At 39.1% G+C, this 19519-nt stretch overlaps 1 protein-coding gene across 1 annotated transcript in view; it reads left to right on the top strand.

The window, feature by feature from the left end:
• The first annotated feature begins 2564 nt into the window (after window positions 1-2564).
• The window catches only part of LOC127633484 (ataxin-2-like protein), a 36309-nt gene continuing 19354 nt past the window's right edge, over window positions 2565-19519 (top strand). The window contains exons 1-15 of the mRNA XM_052112628.1: window positions 2565-2636; window positions 2799-2952; window positions 3802-3835; window positions 4068-4124; window positions 7199-7270; window positions 7360-7516; window positions 7988-8109; window positions 8189-8280; window positions 8767-9006; window positions 10466-10815; window positions 10899-10979; window positions 13253-13369; window positions 15054-15131; window positions 15253-15314; window positions 15669-15997. Coding sequence (XP_051968588.1) covers window positions 2870-2952; window positions 3802-3835; window positions 4068-4124; window positions 7199-7270; window positions 7360-7516; window positions 7988-8109; window positions 8189-8280; window positions 8767-9006; window positions 10466-10815; window positions 10899-10979; window positions 13253-13369; window positions 15054-15131; window positions 15253-15314; window positions 15669-15997 — 1874 coding nt within the window. The 5' untranslated portion in view covers window positions 2565-2636; window positions 2799-2869. The remainder of the gene's footprint in view (window positions 2637-2798; window positions 2953-3801; window positions 3836-4067; window positions 4125-7198; window positions 7271-7359; window positions 7517-7987; window positions 8110-8188; window positions 8281-8766; window positions 9007-10465; window positions 10816-10898; window positions 10980-13252; window positions 13370-15053; window positions 15132-15252; window positions 15315-15668; window positions 15998-19519) is intronic.

Below are 19519 nucleotides of genomic sequence, written 5' to 3'. Positions count from 1 at the left end.
AGAGAACCAGTGGGAGTCAGAGAATCTTTGGTGAATGGAAAGTCAAGGCCGTAGCCTGGCGCACGCTTGGGAGTCCTTGGGGCCTTCTAGTTCAGCATCATTCAGCAAGAGAGTGAGAGAGCACAAGGCTCAGAGGGCAAGAGAGGCAGGAAGCAAGAGGAGCATAAGAGAGCGAAGAGACGGCTAAGAGCTAAAAAAGGGAACCAAGAGAGGGAGAAGCAATTTATAACCTTAGAAAACATGTCCCACCTCTCATTGGCTCGACCAATAAGAAGGGTTTGAGTTCCAGGCGGGAATTTGGTTTATGGCTCTTTGTTCTAAGAGGGGTGGTAGCCAATGAAGAAACTAGAAAATCTTCTTGTAATACTAATATGTAGTTGTTATCGACATATCATGTACACAGTCATTTCAATCTTCAAAATACCAAGTTATAGAGACCAAATATGCCACACATATGATTTCGGTTAACCATAGTATGCAAAGTCTGAAACATTAACCCATTAGAGTTTGCAAGAAAACATAGATCAACAACACTTAGGAAAATCCTGAGATGGAACATTAGATACATGTTAATATTTTTATCACATGGATATATATAGGATATACAGGATTAAACAGGGTTCATTTCTCTTTCTCAGTAAGAGAATGAAGTGAGGGTCAGCACTTCTCTGAACATTCCTTTGGAGGTCGTAAAAGTCTCCCTTACTCTGGGCATGAGAGAGTTCCTTTGTCAAGGCTCACTTGCATGTTTATGACAGTAAGAGATTTTGGGCTGAATGATTCAAAAGATAGTAAAACATCGCGTAATATCATTCTACAGAGATCTTATATTCGAATTCAGCTCGGACAAATCGTAAGGTTTAATTTGATACCAAGAAACGTGTGTTTAGTACACTTAAAAAGGGAATATACACTCTGAGGCTATTAAATATAAGGCCTCAGAGTTTAAAACACACAACGAAACAGTTCTAACGAGTTTGATATACCTCAGAAATACACAACATACAGGGATTACACGTATTTCATTAGCAATATGCAGTTCTGTGTTTAACTGAAAAACACACACACACACTTTTACTTTCAAAGTTTCCCCCTTCCTGTCCACACGATAAGCACGTGGTGAGCATGCGGATGTCACATGCGGTCCTCTGTCAATAGTTCATTGTCTCTTTGTCAATACATTTATTGTGCTTGTGGAGACTGGTTGGCGCTATTTCAGTAATTAGGGGAGTTTTTAACAGTAAGTTCTTGTTTGTTCATGAATCTGCTAAGCCACTGATCCTCCGCCATACCTTACAACAGAATGAGAACATGGATCCATCATGCCTTGTTACCACTGTGCAGGCTGGTGGTGGTGGTGTAATGGTGTGGGGGATGTTTTCTTGGCACACTTAGTGCCAATTGGGCATCGTTTAAATGCCACGGCCTACCTGAGCATTGTTTCTGACCATGTCCATCCCTTTATGGCCACCATGTACCCATCCTCTGATGGCTACTTCCAGCAGGATAATGCACCATGTCACAAAGCTCGAATCATTTCAAATTGGTTTCTTGAACATGACAATGAGTTCACTGTACTAAAATGGCCCCCACAGTCACCAGATCTCAACCCAATAGAGCATCTTTGGGATGTGGTGGAACGGGAGCTTCGTGCCCTGGATGTGCATCCCACAAATCTCCATCAACTGCAAGATGCTATCCTATCAATATGGGCCAACATTTCTAAAGAATGCTTTCAGCACCTTGTTGAATCAATGCCACGTAGAATTAAGGCAAACACAGTATTAGTATGGTGTTTCTAATAATCCTTTAGGTGAGTGTATATATATATATATATATATATATATATATATATATATATATATATATATATATATATATATATATATATATATTTTTTTTTTTTACATTTTTGCGAGCTCTGTCTCTCAGCCGATGGACCATGTCCAAAATAGGACGTTTACCTGTATCCAATAAACAACCTTCAAATTTGTACACAAAAGTGTCAATAAGCCATATATTTCAGTTTGACCTTGTTTGTTCATGTAACTGTCAGCTGTAATAAATTATATCCCCATTACAATATGATATTTAATAAAAGTAGATTTGATAAATAGTATATTTGCCCCATGTAAATAACAATATTTTAGGAACTGTATCTAAAATAAATGAGGGGTGATAAATAAATACTAATACAACAGGCTGGAAAAATAGACATTTATTCATTTTAATATTCTATATATATTTTGAATGTGTTGAAACATGCACCGTTAGAATGGTTTCATGCTGAAGAGGCACTTAAAAGTCCTTTTTTATCTTTCTCTCGTAAATGATTGATGCCTGTCACGCAAAACATGAGCTCATTGATTTCATAAAATATCAGTCTGATTTTTTATTCCATCTGTTACTCCTGGTCGGAGGCTTCCGTAATTATTTAGTTTTTACGTAGGGTTACGTCCTAAACGTCCTAAGTTTAATGGTGCAACGCTCACATTTTTAGCAGTCCGTAAATTGTGCCCATTTACGCCACAACACCGGCACCCAACAGATCACGCGCACGCGCTCTACTCAAGCGCATCTCGCGTGAATCGTGGGCGTGCTGCTGCTGATCCAGTGACTCGCGCGGAAAACTAAAGGTAACAGACACTAATAATCTATGACATGGTCATTGCCAATGCAAATTATGCTTTAATTTCCGTAAGCAAAAATACTTTAATGAACGAGAAGCCATAATGAGCAGATATTGTTATTTTTGCGTGGGAATGGTTGCTGACAATGCTATTTGTGCTCTGCTGCAGTTGATCTGTCATTAAGCTGGACTAAGTCTTCAGAGATCGGCTGAATTGGTGAATTTAATTTCATCTGGGTCATGCTGAAACCACAGACGGGCTCTGCGGTCCGGAAACCCCCTAACGGGGTGCCTGCAGCGGTCAGTATGTCAGCCGCGGGGAGGTGAGTTCTGTCGGGCGAGTGTACTCAGGAGGGGGCAGGGATTTATTTGGGCCTACCGGTCACTGCCTGTGTCGAGTGGGCGTGTCTGCACGGCAGTAAGGACTTGATAACCAATAGCAGCATATTCAGTTTGATTGATTTACGGAATGTCCAATCATAAAGGGCTTGTTTGGTTGATCTGATTGTGTACACCAGAATCTGTATTCTCTGCATATCTATACATTTATTGGCATATTTTTCTATGCATGTATCTATTTAAAGTCAACATTAATTCAAAATGGACAAAACGCATTCCTGGTCTTATTTACTTATTGTGGATATTATTTAAAAGGAAAACATGTTGTTATTATTATAATTTTTTCTCTCTCCACTTTTTCTCTACGTCGGAGACGTCACTCCGCGCATCTTATCACGTGGAGATAATATCACGCTTTATGCAGAGACATAGCGCGTGTGGAGGCTCACGCTATTCTCAGCGCCATCCAGGCAAAACTCACCACTTGCGCCACTGAGAGCGAGAACCACATTATGTTGATCATGAGGAGATTACCCCATGTGACTCTACCCTCCCTTGCAGCCGGGCCAATTGGTTGTTTAAGGGACCTGGCTGACTCCAGGGGTGGTAGTCAGCATCTTTACTCACTGAGCTACCCAGGCCCCCATGTTATTATTTAGAATCTTTCTTCAAAATGTCATAACTGGCCTTTCCTCTGAAAGGACTTTCGCCAAACGCCAACATTTCACTATCTAATCATTTGAATAATGCTCCTGAGTGTGTTTTTTAAATGAAAATTAAGTATGGTTTGACAGTGTTTTGCTAAACTTTGTCCTCTCTCACCTGTCCTGCAGGGGTCGATCAAGCAAACCTCCCTCCTCTCCTTCTGTAAGTTCATCTTTCTGTTATTGATATCTTACCAGCATTGTGCATAGTTACAGTTATTGATCTTTTGCAAAAGGAGCAGTCATACATCTTTGTAGACTGAGAAAGCAGGACTCTTAATACCATTCACAAATAACGCTTTTGATATCAAATGTATTAGCAGCCTCTATGGTCTAAATCAAAGTTCCACTATGACTTGTCGATATGATAACGTGTTTGATTTGGATGTTGTCAGGTGTTTGAGGGTGTGTACAACAACGCCAGGATGACCCACTTCCTCACAGCGGTCGTGGTAAGTATTTGTGCCAGTGTTTTGGCTTTATGTTCAGATGGTTTCATAGTTGCAGTCTGATGCGCCATTAAACTTTGTTGAAATGTTACTTTATGTTCATGGAAGCTTCCAACTAGGATTAACGTTGGAATAAAAAAAACTCACTGAATGAAATTAATGTGTGACAGATTTCAAACCTTTAGATATATTTGACGTTTGTTTACATAAACAAGAGAGAACATTAGATATGTTGAAACCTCTAGGGCCTCTTCAGCATGAAACCGATTTAAACGGGGCCCTTTGTGGAGTGCGTCACCCGGTGTCACTGGAATGCAATGTCTCCGCACATACTGCAAAATATATATGATATTAAAATGAATAAATAGTATTTTTCTCCAGTCTGTTGTATTAGTATTTATTTATTGGCCTTTATTGATATTAGATACAGTTCCTGAAAGTTCCTATTTACATATTTAAGTGCATATATTTATTATTTTTACTTGTATTTTATGCAACTCATTAATATGAAAATAATTACCGCTGACAGTTACATGAGACAAAAAAGTTTTTTACTCATAAATCTCATACTATGCTGTTAAGCATTACTTTATGGAGAGCGATAAGCAAAAATGAGCCGCCGCGTTATGCAGATCGGACCACAACACGATGCCGTGATACGCAGAAAAGGACAGCGAACCCGCTCAACAACTTTTGGGCCATTTGCCATGTAAAATCCCGCGCCGATTTCTCTTCCCAGCCCTTGTACTAGGACACTAGTCGTCAAAAGCAACGGTTGCAAAATAGCATTCTCACACGACAAACAGACAACTCTCAAACTGATGCTCATAGCATTCTTTTGCACATATATGAACTGCCCTGTGAACGGGGAATGATTGACGGGGAGAAAGTGCTTCAATGTCTTCTGATTGGCTAAACAAAGACAAGTCATTTTTTTCCAGCTGCTTATTGAGTCTAGGGCTGTCACAGAGACCAGTGTGATATTTTGTGGCATCTTATTCAGTGATATCTGACAGGTAATTGGGACGGGTTCTGCGTGCCATTTCATAAATAAATCCCTTATAGCACCTTTAAGAACTATGGTGTGACAAAATTACAGTAAGCTACAACAGTGTTGTAGTTACAACATTACATCCCATCTCAAGACCTCATGCACAGCTGATGTAACCCTACCCTGATGTTTTAGCCGGTTTGAATTAAAAATGAAACGCGTTTGAATTGCAACATAAGATAATTCTGTCAAAATGCTAATTAAAAGCATTATATAATAATTTATATAAATTAAAAAAAAAAAAAAACTGAAACAAAAGACATTCATCAGTTCAAATTAAATAAAAAAAAAAATGCAATTAAAATTAAGTGATCAAAAAATCTTATATAACCACCTCCCCAAATCCAAACATTTACCATCTCCAACGGCCCCATTTGTCATCAAGCATCCTTCAACGAAAACATGAATTACAAATAGCCACAAAAAGACAAATATAAATGTAAAGATAATAATCATAATAAAAAAAAAAGCCTAATAATTCCCTTGTGTTCCCAAAATAATGCTGCCAAATGTGTGTTGTTTTTGAATGTGTTTGCATTGCGTTTTGGTAAAACAGTTTATGCTGCCTAAAGAAAAAAAAATAGAACTCTCGTCTTTGTTTCTTTAATAGAAAGATATATATTACTCAACCTGTAGAGTTGCATTCACAGTGCGTAAGAGTGAACTGCTCCATGGAAATAAAGCAAACTAAACTCACAGTACCTCCTGAGATTATTGGAGATCACTTACTGCAGTCTCATAGACAACATTATTATTGCAAGCAATTTGCAGACGAATGAAACTCTTTACATGTATGTGTTCCACAAGACAGGGACTCGTTGCTCGCCTCTGAACAAACAGCGCATCAGACACGAGCAATGACGGCTTTTATTTTGTCTGTTTTTATATAATAAAATATAATAAAACATTTTCAACCTCATGTCTTGTGTCTAACATCATGTGTCTCTCCATGATGTCTGACAGGTCACCCGCCTGATGCGGGTAGATGAGCAAAATTACTCGTGCATGAAATACCTGCATTTGGTTCTTAAAAATATAACCACACGTTTCTTCAAATGCACATCTTTGTGTATTTTTTCTTGTCATACATCACTCCGAGACATCTTCCAGGTCGCCCTCCACAGTGGCTGGTAAATCAGCAAAAATGCCAGCCACTGCGCATGAAAAATCAGCATTTGGCAGGTGTTCATTTCAAACGTTGTTCACCAGGAGTAGGCTGTACGGCCAATCGGGAAAAAGGAAATCAAAACGGTGTCATTGACTTCAAGCTTTGAAATCACACCCACACTTTCTGCAGGAAAATTATCTCTAGAAAGTTTTAAACAATCATGCGTTGGTGAATGGTGACACCCGGCGAGCCACTTGATTTTTAACAAAGAGCCACTTATAGCTTGCGACCCATAGGTTCCCGACCCCTAAGTAAGGTGTTTCGTGCTGGGGAAATAAATCCACGTTTGAGAACCATTAAAGGAACCAAAAGTCAAGATTCAATAAGGGCACAATTTAAAAAAGCACAATTATAATTTGTGATTTGTTTCTTAACAACAAAATGCCAAAGAGTGCTAACAAATCATTGCAAAAACTGAACGCTAGTGTACTCATAAAAGTTGATAAGTATAGCAGATAAACCCATTTACAATATACATTCTCTTCCTGGAAAATGAATCAGTAATATTGATGATAACATTGATGTCTTGCACTCAGGGGGTATACTAATTTTGGTCCAAATAAAATGCTGGATGTTCCCCTTTGTTACAAATCATCAAGTAAAGGCTATTGGCTGTTTAAAAAGAGGAGAGGGATATGTCCCACCTTGACTTCCCATTTCAATAGAAAATAACATACATTATAACTATAACAAAGATTGAGGCTGTCAAAACATTTCATGGGGTTTTTAAGAGTTTTAGGTGATTATTTATGGGAATTATTGACATGTTAGGTATGGGAAAGGAACTGTATTGGTGTGAGTTGTTTATTTTATCATTGTCATGTCACAGATTTGTCTCACATCTTTGTCTTCCTGTAGGGCTCCACGTGTGACATCAGAGTTAAGAATGGGAATGTGCACGAGGGGATCTTCAAGACTCTTAGCTCAAGGGTGGGTCGCAATGGCAGTTACGTTACTTATTGCATCTTTTGTTAATCAGTTGTTTTTAACCACGTCTGTTTCTGTCTCTTGTCCTTCAGTGTGAGTTGGTCGTGGATGCGGTGCACAGACGTGGCGAGGAGGACAGCTCGTCCATTTCTCCCAAGAGAGAGGAGATCACAGACACTATGATATTTAACCCTGTAGACATTGTAACCATGACGTGCCGAGATGTGGACCTGAACTTTGCCACTAGAGGTAAAGAACATCTCAAGTCAAAGAACATTATTTGTCAGTTAAGGTTACTCATCATGTACCTATGTCAGGGGCTTTTTTCGGAACAGCATGCTTACATACTACTCATACTGTTTCTACAGTGTGATGTAATTGTACTGTGCACAAAATGCACATTTTAATGTTTTGCTGGATTTAAGTGTGGTGTCCCACAAGGCTCAGTATTGGGCTCTTTTTTTCTTTTTTTTTCTTTTCTTATTCTTTTTTTAACAAACTAAGGAATGAGTTAAAATAATTTTCTGTGGTAATCAACAAAATGATCACAGATGCTATCTGTACTGTTTCAATCGTATTTCCCTGAAATACTCCTTTAAACTGTGCTGATTATAAAACAGCATCCTGCCTTATGGACAGTTGCTCATGCACTGTTTCTGTTACACCGATGAACATTTTGACATTGATTAGTGTAAACATGTCTTGCGTTCCTCCCATCAGATACTTTCACAGACACAGCAATCAGTCTTTCTCCTGTGAACGGGGAACATAAAGAGAAAGTTCTGCAGAGATGGGACGGAGGAGACAGCAACGGAGAGAGCTACGACCTCGACACAGAAGCGGTAACTGGCACACTGAAGAGTACATCAGTGTTGGTTTGTCAACTTTATCTTTGTAATTAATAATTTCTCTTGTTTACAGTCCAACGGTTGGGATGCAAATGAGATGTTTCGCTTTAATGAAGAAAACTATGGAATCAAATCAACGTATGACTCCAGTCTGTCTATGTACACGTAAGTTTTTGCTTTGGGTTCAGTGGACTCATTTGAACAACTTGTTGACCACTAATGTATTTTTATTAATAAAGTATTACTTAATATAATATTTTAAATATATATGTGGAGAGAAGATTGATCAGGTATTTACTGTGTACAATGATTTTGTTGCCATTATACAATAGAGCAACATTTGCAAGTGCTTACTGCGGCCATTACGTATTTTGTGTGAATCAATAAATAATAACATACATAAGTTGAGTTTACATTTTAAGAATGTTTAGTTTTATTCATAAATGCAAAATAGATTTATATTTCATATAATTTCATATGTTTAACCAAAAATGAAAATTCTGTCAATTACTCACCCTTAAGTTGTTTCAAACCCACATAACTTTGTTTGGAACAACCTGAAGATGAGGAAATTATAACAGAATTTTTATGTTTGGGTGAAATATCCCTTTAAAGTTGAAATTTAGAGGTTAAAATAAACTTCACTCTCAGGTTTCCTCTGGAGCGGAACAGCTCCGAATGCTACAGACAGCGTGAAGCACGAGCCGTCCGATTGGCTAATGAGATCGAGTCCAGCCCACAGTACCGCCACCGGGTGTCGCTAGAGAATGATGATGGGAAGAGTGAGGAGGAGAAATACAGTGCTGTGGTGAGAGATGGAGAGCGAGAGAAGGGCAGAGAGAGTCCACGAGAGAGAGAGAGAGGCAGAGACAGTCCCAGCGGTGTCAGCAGGTAAATGTGTTGTGACTATACCAACATTTCAGTAGTTTATATCAATACAAGTGAAATTTCATGAATCTCAATACTACAGCGAAAATGTGGCTAAATATCCAAATTATAGCAATTCCATGTTGCCTTCAAGTATTTCTTTATGAAGTAAACATCAATTCAAGTTTTTCCAAGTCTTTTTTCAAGCAAACACTCTGTAATAAAGAACAAAGAAATGAGAAATTAGCAGTTTTCTCTCTTTCTTGTCAAATATTGATTTTTATTAAAATGAAGATAATAGACTTTGAATGGTGTTTGAGGGTGTCACACTTGCAGAGTTTTGGCTTTGCGTTCTGATTTCATGATTCATTTTAGTGTCGAAAAACGCTTGGTGACAGAATCACTTTGGATAATAATCAACGTTTATGATGATATGCAGCTGAGTGCGATTACAGATAAAACCGTTAAGATCAGCTTGACGTCTTTTCTGTTCTTCAGTAAAAGATGAAGCTCATTGGTTGCTTGACAAGAACACAAGACCCAGCGACAGAACAATTTTTTTCAAGCAAGTTTGATGTGCTTTTCCAGATGCTGGAGCCATTAAAACAACAGGGAATCCTTATGCTTAGCGGCCACTGGTAGAAGCTAATGTGTGCTCCATCTCTCGATTGATGATGGATGAAATGTTCCTGCTTAGTTCTTGGCAGGCTACTCCGCCTTACAGCCTCCAAATGGTTAGGATTAGGGCGGGGGCGGAGTTAGGACATCTGCTGCCTCCCAGGAACAAACCGAGTCACCTTTGTGCAATGGGCTCTCTCAATTACTGGCCGGTTGTTATGTTAAAGAAGCTTACACCTGAAAATTGGATTGTGTGGGGCATCTGTTTTATTTTTGTTTTCCATTCACTTGTAGGGCTGGCTATTATATGGATTTCTCAAATCAATTCCAGTTAACACATTTGATTTGTGGTATGTCAAAGGGCAGCTTCGTTCAGTCAAATGGCACGCGGGCACTGAAATGATGATATAAAGTGATTCTCGTCATTTGTGTTGTTTCTTCACCTTTCTCTTTGGTCTGTTGTTGTCTTGTCTTGTGATTGACATAATGAGCACAGTTAAAAAATATCGGTATTGTTCATATGATCATTCCGATTAATCTGAAAATTAATACTCTGCTAACTCAGCCCGATTCACTGTTTACATTAAAATGTCACTAAGATGGGCCTTTTGATCAAGAAGCACATTGAGCATGTGCATAATATGAATGTGAGCATTCAGAAACAGCCACCTGACTGTCTGACAGCACTTGGGTATGAAAGTCTATACTTGGTGCTACTAAAACTGTAGGCTGGTATTCTATGTTTTTTACATTTTGTTTTGTTTTACGATCAATTTGGTACCAAAGTACCGATATTTTCAACATTCTTAGACACGTTCCTGTCTGTCAGGCTATATTAACACTTGAGTACATCTGTCTTTCTCAGGGAGGGTAAATATATTCCTTTACCCCAGCGGGCGAGAGAGATGGGCGCGTCTAACAGAGGTGGCCGTGGTGGAAGCAGCTATACCACAAATCGTTCCACACCCCCTGGCTCATCCCCACGTCTGCCTCTCATCTTTGGGTGGTCACAGCCACCCCTCTCATCAGAGCGGAGTAGCCCCCGAGGTGGATTCTCGCCTAACACATCCTCTCCCAGACTCAGTGAACCTTCTTCAGTGGGCTCAGGGAGCAGCTTGCCCACCCCAAACACACATTCACACCCATTTACCACCATTACACACTCACACTCCCTCCCGCACACGCTCTCTGACGCCTCCCGCACCATCAACGGAGGTGAGTTAATGGCTAATGTTGTGTTTTTTGTTTGTTTTTTCACAAGTCCGACTATTAAATCACTTTGTGTTGGTGTTTCTCAGTTTCTTCCAGAACGTCTCCAAAATCCCAGAAACCTTCACAGACCAACAGAGCAGCTCGACCATCCAACACACACCCCTCAGGTGTGTGCCATACATCTTACATTAAAGGAATAGTTCACCCCAAAATTAAAATGCTGTCATCATTTGCTCACCTTCAGGTCAGTCTAAACACATATGACACAATAAAAGGGAATGAGGACCTGGTCAAATCTTAAAAAGTATCATAAAAGTAGTCCATATGACTTTTGGGTTATATTCCAAGTCTCACGATTACTTTGTGTGAGGAGCATGCCAAAATTGTTGTCATTATTCTTCTACTCCATCGCAGTTCCCAAGGTTTATCATCAATCATGCCAAACATCATTGGTTCTCATGTCTTTTGACCACTGTTGGGTGTAATCTAATCACAAAATGATAAATTGCTGTAATCTAATTACTTTATAGTCAAAAAATTGTGTAACTCATTTTTACATTTGTGTATTTGACTTTCAATTAGGTTCATTATAGGGATGGGCATTTCTTTTTAATTTTGTAGTCAAGTACTCGATGGGGGGGGTCTGGGTATCTCAGCGAGTATTGACGCAGACTACCACCCCTGGAGTTGCAAGTTAAAATCCAGGGTGTACTGAGTGACTCCAGCCAGGTCTCCTAAGCAACCAAATTGGCCTGGTTGCTAGGGAGGGTAGAGTCACATGGAGTAACCTCCTTGTGGTCGCAATTAGTGGTTCTCGCTCTCAAAGATGCACGGATTGACATTCTCAGAAGCAGAGGCAACTGAGACTTGTACTCCGCCACCCGGATTGAGGTGAGTAACCGCGCCACAACAAGGACCTACTAAGTAGTGGGAATTGGGAGAAAAGGGGATTTAAAAAAAAGAAGGAAAAAAAAAAAAAAGAGTATTCGATTACTTCTATATTAAAATGCACATTAAAAATAACATCTTATATTTTGTTTTATTTACAAACGTTACGAAGAACTCTTTCAAAATAAGATACTTCAACAAACCATGCTTTTCTTTTGGGAAAAATTAGCTATATGGATTTAAAAAAGGTTTAAAAATAACAGTAAATTATTAATTTGCATTTACCCAAAATTGTCCAATACTGACGTCATATGAGTAATGCACATATACAGTATAAACTCTGATTCTGCATAAAGGCTATCACATTTTTATCATTTCACATGTTGTTATTCAGAAAAAAAATGCTTTTTGTAAAATGTGCTCTTCCGGTGTTCAGAGATTTAATACACATTCACACATACTGGCATTTTCTTTCCACCAATAATAGGTGATCCTCGTCTGTTGGTTTGCATGACTCCAATGAGATCGATTTTAATGAGAATTACAATGTTACAAGTATTGCCACACCTGACTGCTTACAAACCCACAGCACCCCCCAGTGGACTCAATTGTAACTGTGAGATTTGGTGAGCGATTCAGAGGGAAAACGGTGTATTTCAGTGCTGCTGATGGCAGGAAAATGTGCAAAGGAAAATGAATTTTCTGGTGCAGAATATGTTCTTGATTATTCGTGCACATCCCAAGTTAATTCCTTGTAAGTGCAGTACTTGGGTGACACATTGCTCTTAAATATTATTTATGTAGAATACATTTAAAGCATGAAGTGTACATGTTTTTCCGACAGCAGAAGAGTCACTAATGAGTCATTGGAAGAGAGAAAGTGTGGTGCTGAATGCATGACTTGCATCTGGCAATGAAAGAGGGAAACATTTTGATATTATTTTGAATTCATTGAGTAGAATAAACGTTTCTGTTTTGGATAACTTAACTTAAAATTAAAGTAATTAGTAAGGCAGTGACCAATTGGCAGTATGGGGCAGTCCATGCGACTCCAGGTGTACAAGCAACATGCCTTGTCAAATTAATGAGTGCAACAGGCACTTTTACCAAGTGCAACTTTTATTGCATGTTATTGTTGAAGTTTACTGCTGTCAGTTTTAAGGAATAAAGTACAGTCAGCCAGTCTTCCAAAAATGACGCACTCAAAGACAGCTGGCGAGCACAATATAATGCAGGGATCCAGAGACATGTTTATACAGAAGGGTTCATTTAGTAATTAGTCATTTTTTTAGTAGTATAATCCAATTACAATTTTTTGAGAATTAATTTGTAGTCTATTACGTTGAGTAACACTGCTTGTGACTACTTGGGACTCTTTAGACATTTTTGGAATCAAATACAAGTTTGAATGCGATCTGAAAGATGTAGAGGGGAAGACAGAAAAACACATCAATCTAGACTGTGCAGCCAGTGTGAATAGGTCAAAAGGAATGCATTATTTCAATTTTGAGAGATGGTACATGTGTGATCATTTGTCTTATTTCTTCTACAGCCTCTCGATCTCCAAAATCTGACGTTCCTTTACAAGACGCTTCCATTCCCAGCTCCACATCAGTGGACAACCTCAAACAGAAGTATTCTGGCCCTGCCCCTTTATTTCCAGTTGATGGTAAATTCAAACTTTTATCAAGATAATGCTAACATCTTTCAACATTGCATGTTATTAATGAAGTTTACTGCTGTCAGTTTTAAGGAATAAAGTACAGTCAACCAGTCAGTTATAGATCAGAACAGTCTGGTGATAGAAGTAAAAATCCCAATAATTTTTTTCTGTAGGGGAATTGATTTTTAAAAATAACCTCTAAACCTTTAAAAGACAGACCTACAGTGAGTGCTAAGGTTGTTAATCGATGGTATATGCTTCTGTTGAAGCCATCAGTCTGTGATATTTCAACTTAATTTAAGAAACCCTGTTCAAAAGTGGAAGAAATACACTACCCATGATCCTGAAGAAAAGCCTCCACCAATCAGAATGTGGCAAAGTGCACCAAAAGAGCTCTACAGCTCTACACACTCACATGATGCAATCAAGTCACTCTCCCTTCACACTCAAACTACTAAGAAATGTGTATATCTGAATAGTTTGCAATAAACTTAGTGTAATCAGAAACCTAAAATCAATACATTTCCATAGTTTTTAATTTGATTACGTCATTCACAGTGCTTCATGGGATTGTAGTTCATTACCTTATTAAAGACGTCAAGTGCACAGTCTTTGTCTCCTTGGAGTTGGTTGGTTTTGTTCATGGCTTAAAACTCTTTTATGAAAGCACTATGGAAGAAATGAATGGGGAAAATATTTCCGTCTTGTGTCAGTGTGAAGAGTTTGCTTTTTTAAACCTGATTAGTTGACTGTACATCATCTCGTTTATTGCATGGCTACTTACCAATTTTTAGACTCCAGAATCGGGGCATTTGAAATTTGTGGAACTTTGAAGTACATATGTAAATTACTGCCTCTTCAGAAAGACATCACACCTATTTTTCATCATTGCACCCTTGGCCCCGCCCACTGCTGCTCATTGCTCAGTTACACAGGTGAAGAGGAGAGACATGGGCCTGTCATTGGAGATTCATCTACAGCAAAGAGGACTTACACAGGACCCCTTCATGTGTCTATCTGGATTTAAATGTTTTTTTTTTTACGCTAGATGAACGGCTTTCATCCATCTAGTGCTTGTTTATTAAATACTAACAATTAGAAATAGCTCAGGTCGGTGCAAAAACTGTCCAGGACACCTTGAAAACAGCTCGAAATAGCACCTGAATGAAACAGATTGGAGGTCTCTTTTTTAGAGTTATAACTTGACATTGCATCTTTTAAAATTGGTGCGAGAGAAATGATAGCAGTCAAAGCCATTCATCTAGTGTAGAAAATAATTGAGCAGCAGTGGGCGGGGCCAAGGGTGCAATGACAAAAAATAGGCATTGATGTCTTGCTGAAGAGGCATTTACAGATGTTCTACCACAAATTCCAAACGCCCCGATTCTACAGTCTGGTTTAAATAAAGTTTTCAGTTCTGAAACTTACAGTATATATTTATAGTACAATGACATCTTATGTCAAAAGATCAAGGAAAATTAGATTCCTCATGTCATGACCCCTTAATATGTGAGAAGACATGGAGAATGAAATTGGCACGGTGTTGGAAATCCATTGCCTGGGCCAACGATTAATTGTACAGTTTAGCACTCATTAAACAAAAATAGAATGGAATGTCATGTTCGATCAGTCAGAATCAAGTGTTTCCTTTATTTCAATCTGAATTGATAGTTGTCCATGTCTTTCCTAGTGAATGAGATTTTGAGCTCTGCAGGGAAAGAGAAACCAGCTGAAACTCTTCCCAGCACTGAAGAATCCAACAGCAAAGGTGGGTGTGATGACTAAAACCTGCAGATTGTTTTGTTTTTGGTGAATCATCAACAGAGAATGGATTTTGCAGCACTGGAGCGAGAATGGATATTCATTTGTGTGTTTGTGTTTTTTCCCAGCACCATCTATTCAGCAGCGCTCTCAGATTGAAGAGCTTCGCAGTTTTGGCAATGACTTCAGGGTGAGATGAACTAGCATTATTAAAATGTTTTGTTCAAATAACTAACATAAGACCTGCATTGAAGGAGGGACCATATCTAGAGACTATGTGATTAACTCTTTTGACTTGGGCTAACAAGAAGTGCCCTAGCAACCACATACTGTAGCAAAGTCTTGGTAACCACCCACAACACCTTAGCAACTGTGGTGGTGAGTTACAGGCTTACACCACTCACTTTCACTCATAAATGTCTCGTGCTAATTGTTTTGATCATTTAAAGGGGTCAAACCTCTAAATGTCTGTCAGGAGTGTGATGGATGCCATGTTTGATTAGTTTGTGAGATGCAGTTTGTGTAATTTCTCTCATCTCCATAGCTCCCGTCCAGTGGAGGAAGTCCAAATCCTCCCAATGTACCATCAGCACTCACACAAGAGACCCCCAGCACTACCCAGCCCAACTCAACTAAACCCAACACACAACCGGCCAGTCCTGTGACAGATAGCAAACCCAGCCTAAACCAGAGCTTAATCCCAAGCCCTCAGGGTCAGAATGCTGCCTCGGCTCTTCCAGCAGAAGACGCCAAAGAGAAAGAGTCCAGTGTCCCTCTCGCAGACAGGCAATCGCCAGGGATGCCTCAGCCAGCCAGGACCCCAGGCAGTGAGGACCCCAGACCAGACTCCACATCAGCAGAGGCTGGGACAGAGTAAGTGTCTGCCCCTGAGCGCCAAGTAATACTCAATTGATAATAACAGTTTCCTGTGAGAAATGAATGTATGTCTTCCTCCAGGCAGCGCTTAGAAACCCAAATCCTCCATTGAGCCAGATTACAATATCACATTTGTACTCTCATTTATACACTAGAAAGTATAATCACTTAAATTAGGGATGCACCGATATGGAATTTCTTGGCCGAAACAAATAATTCACAGCACATTGTTGCCAATAATTTAACTTTTCGCATTGAAACCATTTAAACTGGAGCTGCTACATAAATAATTTAAAACTACTCCCTTAAAACAAAATGGGTGGCTTCAACAGCTTGGAATTTAGACTTCACAATGTGGTCAAAATGTAAAGGTTTAGTTCAACCCAACATTTTCAGCACTTTCAAAATCCGCAATTTAATCTCTATTAATTATGAAAAATGATGCGATTTAATTGTGATAAGAAAATGTAATCCACTGACAGCACTAATATGTATATATAAATTAGGGCTGTTAATCACTATAAAATGTTTAATCACATTAATTAAATGACTTGCCAATTATCTTAATTTATATTTTATCCTCTTTTCTCCCAATTTGGAATGCCCAATTCCCAGTACTTAGTAGGTCCTCGTGGTGGTGCGGTTACTCGCCTCAATCTGGGTGGCAGAGGACAAGTCTCAGTTGCCTCCTCTTCCGAGACATCATATCACGTGACTTGTTGTGCACAGTTACTTAATTAATTACTTGTCTATTAATTGATAGCATACATCATGGTTTCCTGAGAAAGGCCCCCAAAAAAGATAATTCATTTAAATAACGCACAATAATTTATACAATACACAAATTGGCTCAAGAACTCCATATGGATTTTTTTCCTTCTCCTATCATTAAACAAGCAGTGGACTGCAAGTGGTTTTGCATTGAGTTCGTAATTGTGTGGCGTTCTTACAGGGCACGTAAACACAACGTTTTTAGGACAAATTAATTTAAAAGTAGTGGAATCTGAAAATCACATCTCAAGATTCCTGTATTCTGTTGTGCTTCCTCCTCATTGAACGGTTCTCATTCTGTGGCTGTGCTGCATGTGAGGTTTGTTGAGGCACACTGGCTCATATAAACATATGCACTTCAAGCTTTAATTGCTCGTATGCTAGGAAAACCTGTATATTTATTACGGAATTTACATGTGCCTCAGTGGACATGATTAATTGCGTACATTTATGTTTTTTTTTATATAATGAATCTAAATTAACATGTTAAATCAGCAGCTTTAATATACGGTATATATACACTCTATAATATACACTCACCTAAAGGATTATTAGGAACACCATACTAATACTGTGTTTGACCCCCTTTTTCGCCTTCAGAACTGCCTTAATTCTACGTGGCATTGATTCAACAAGGTGCTGAAAGCATTCTTTAGAAATGTTGGCCCATATTGATAGGATAGCATCTTGCAGTTGATGGAGATTTGTGGGATGCACATCCAGGGCACGAAGCTCCTGTTCCACCACATCCCAAAGATGCTCTATTGGGTTGAGATCTGGTGACTGTGGGGGCCATTTTAGTACAGTGAACTCATTGTCATGTTCAAGAAACCAATTTGAAATGATTCGAGCATTGTGACATGGTGCATTATCCTGCTGGAAGTAGCCATCAGAGGATGGGTACATGGTGGCCATAAAGGGATGGACATGGTCAGAAACAATGCTCAGGTAGGCCGTGGCATTTAAACGATGCCCAATTGGCACTAAGGGGCCTAAAGTGTGCCAAGAAAACATCCCCCACATTATTACACCACCACCACCAGCCTGCACAGTGGTAGCAAGGCATGATGGATCCATGCTCTCATTCTGTTTACGCCAAATTCTGACTCTACCATCTGAATGTCTCAACAGAAATCGAGACTCATCAGACCAGGCAACATTTTTCCAGTCTTCAACTGTCCAATTTTGGTGAGCTCTTGCAAATTGTAGCCTCTTTTTCCTATTTGTAGTGGAGATGAGTGGTACCCGGTGGGGTCTTCTGCTGTTGTAGCCCATCCGCCTCAAGGTTGTGCGTGTTGTGGCTTCACAAATGCTTTGCTGCATACCTCGGTTGTAACGAGTGGTTATTTCAGGCAAAGTTGCTCTTCTATCAGCTTGAATCAGTCGGCCCATTCTCCTCTGACCTCTAGCATCAACAAGGCATTTTCAGCCCACAGGACTGCCGCATACTGGATGTTTTTCCTTTTCACACCATTCTTTGTAAACCCTAGAAATGGTTGTGCGTGAAAATCCCAGTAACTGAGCAGATTGTGAAATACTCAGACCGGCCCGTCTGGCACCAACAACCATGCCACGCTTAAATCACCTTTCTTTCCCATTCTGACATTCAGTTTGGAGTTCAGGAGATTGTCTTGACCAGGACCACACCCCTAAATGCATTGAAGCAACTGCCATGTGATTGGTTGATTAGATAATTTCATGAATGAGAAATTGAACAGGTGTTCCTAATAATCCTTTTAGGTGAGTGTGTATATATATATATGTATTTCACCAGATTAGGTTTAATGAGGCATAAGGTTTATTTTTATTAAAAAGATATAGACACAATATACAGTATTTGCTGACGGAGCATGTTTCCATATACTCACATTTTTCTTTGTTTGCCCTCAATTCAATTTAGAACACTTGATCATCTAATCGAAATAACAAAGTATGCATTGAAGTGGGGATACAAATCTGAATGGATATTGTCAATGATGACCGCAAACCCCTACGAGGTGTCCGTGATCTTTTTTTATTTCACCTCTAGAGGCCGCTGATTTTACTGTAGATTCCTCCAGCGCTATCCACAGAGGAACAGGGGGGCATTACAAAACAAAACAGTCAGCATAGATTTTTTAGACTATATTACAGATGTATGCTGATTTGAATGAGAAATGAATGACATTACGCTTGCATAATTGTATTATGTCCAGTTATACTAGTATGTATGGTTATCCTGATGAATCGCTAATTTAAACAAACAGAGAGAAATACAGTCTTTAAACACATGAAGCAATGAATTCAATAAATGAACAGTGTGTAACGAACATTAAACAAAACCCACAATACAAACATAATGCCAACAAATCTCTGTAGACATATCCCAGCAACCACACAGTGCTCGTTCCAGCTCTCATCATATAATTATCATAATAATCATAATAGGTTCAATTAGTAACGTTTAATGTCACAAAGTAGTTTTATTTTTAGCCAAGTTAACATCTCCCATTGCTCTGTGTGGATTATTATGTAGTCCCACACCTGCCAGTTTTCAGACCCATCCCTAGGCTCCGATCGATTGCATTGGCCAATATTTACATGTCGTAAAAGATGTGCGGCTCCTTTAAGACTTCAGCATTACTTTCATGTCATCACTGGACTGTGGAGATAACAAACATCCCGACCCACACTTCAAGCTAATCGTCATTCTACACTTCTATTTCAACGGGACACACAGACTTAAGATGGGTTTTAAACAGGTTATTT

This window comes from Xyrauchen texanus, chromosome 40 (genome assembly GCF_025860055.1).
Source record: "Xyrauchen texanus isolate HMW12.3.18 chromosome 40, RBS_HiC_50CHRs, whole genome shotgun sequence".
NCBI classification, from domain to species: domain Eukaryota; kingdom Metazoa; phylum Chordata; class Actinopteri; order Cypriniformes; family Catostomidae; genus Xyrauchen; species Xyrauchen texanus.
Note: the sequence above shows the minus strand (reverse complement) of the source record. Positions and strands in the feature narration are given on the sequence as shown.